Source organism: Bison bison, unplaced genomic scaffold (genome assembly GCF_000754665.1).
Source record: "Bison bison bison isolate TAMUID 2011002044 unplaced genomic scaffold, Bison_UMD1.0 scf7180017864341, whole genome shotgun sequence".
NCBI lineage: Eukaryota > Metazoa > Chordata > Mammalia > Artiodactyla > Bovidae > Bison > Bison bison.
Genome location: NW_011494913.1, coordinates 4,989,567 through 4,991,107, shown reverse-complemented (window position 1 = coordinate 4,991,107; position 1,541 = coordinate 4,989,567). Strand labels below are relative to the sequence as shown.

General features: G+C 54.1%; 1 protein-coding gene across 1 annotated transcript in view; it reads left to right on the top strand.

Annotated features, from left to right (window-relative positions):
- Positions 1 to 1,541, top strand: part of FRMPD2 (FERM and PDZ domain containing 2) — a 95,610-nt gene that overhangs the window by 44,786 nt on the left and 49,283 nt on the right. Inside the window, exon 10 of the mRNA XM_010854407.1 lies at positions 681 to 855. Coding sequence (XP_010852709.1) covers positions 681 to 855 — 175 coding nt within the window. The remainder of the gene's footprint in view (positions 1 to 680; positions 856 to 1,541) is intronic.

Sequence of the window (1,541 nt, the reverse complement as noted above, 5' to 3'; positions counted from 1 at the left end):
CAGTACTGCATGGTTCATTACCCTGAGGGGGTATGGCTCACCGTTGTGGCCCTGGGCAGTCCTCTTGGGAAGTGGAGCCCCAGGGATTTTTGCAGGGGAGAGACATCCTCTACATGAGGCCCCCCAGCCTTCCTGGCCCCTGCAGAGCCTGGCAAAGAGCAGGGATTTGAGTCCAGTTCTGCCTTTTGCTAACTGTGCAACTCTGGGCTGGTCCCTTACAGTCTCTGAACCTGGCTTCTAATCTGCTGAACAGGAATCATAAACATACTTGTCTCTTAGGTTGTCAGTTAAATGAAAAAATACGCATAAAGTGGTTAGCATGGTGGCTGCTGCTGCTGCTGCTGCTAAGTCGCTCAGTCGTGTCCGACTCTTCGTGACCCCATGGACTGTAGCCCACCAGGCTCCCCTGTCCCTGGGACTCTCCAGGCAAGAGCACTGGAGTGGGTGTCATGGCCTTCTCCAATGCACGAAAGTGAAAAGTGAAAGTGAAGTCGCTCAGTCGTGTCCGACTCTGTGCGACCCCATGGACGGCAACCGACCAGGCTCCCCTGTCTCTGGGATTTTCCAGGCAAGAGTACTAGAGTGGGTGCCATCGCCTTCTCCGAGCACAGTCACTAGCCCGTGGTAAAGACTCCACGTCTTTCAGTTATTGTTACGGTTTATACTGTTCTTGTTTTCAGACCAAAAGAGCGAAGTCCTACTTGGCTCTCAGGGACCTCTGTGTGGTGCTGCTGAGCGGGCAGTGCCTGGAGGTGAAATGTGACATCACATCAACAGTGGGAGCTGTCTTCAGTGCCATTGCATCCTTTGCCAGCCTTGGGGAGCTCACCTACTTTGGCTTGGCTTACATGAAAGGTGAGTGGCTCCCAGGTAGCCCACAGCTGGCCTGATGCCTCAGGCAGCCCTGGTGTCTCGGTGTGTGTGTGCTAAGTGTGCTCAGTCACACATTTGTTCCGACTCTTTGTGACCTCGTGGACTGTAGCCCACCAGGCTCCTCTGTCCATGGAATTTTCCAGGCAAGAGTATTGGAGCAGGTTGCCATTTCCTACTCCAGGGGGTCTTCCTGACCCAGGGATTGAACCCTGGTCTCCTGTATGGGCAGGTCGATTCTTTACCGCTGTGCCACCTGGGAAGCCCAATGTCTAGGTCCCCGAGATCTGTGCCCTCTAACAAAACTGCCCAAGACTAGAACGCTGCACTTGCACAGCTAGATACAGAGCGCCCGCCCAAGACAGAAATGGGATAAATGCTCAGCTCCGTGCTTTCTAATTTTATTTTTATAAGGTGGTCTGCTGCCGCTGCTGCTGTTAAGTTGCTTCAGTCGTGTCCGACTCTGTGTGGCCCCATAGATGGCAGCCCACCAGGCTCCCCTGTCCCTGGGGTTCTCCAGGCAAGAACACTGGAGTGGGTTGCCATTTCCTTCTCCAATGCATGAAAGTGAAAAGTGAAAGTGAAGTCGCTCAGTCGTGTCCGACCCTTAGCGACCCCATGGACTGCAGCCTTCCAGGCTCCTCCGTCCATGGGATTTTCCAGGCGGGAAT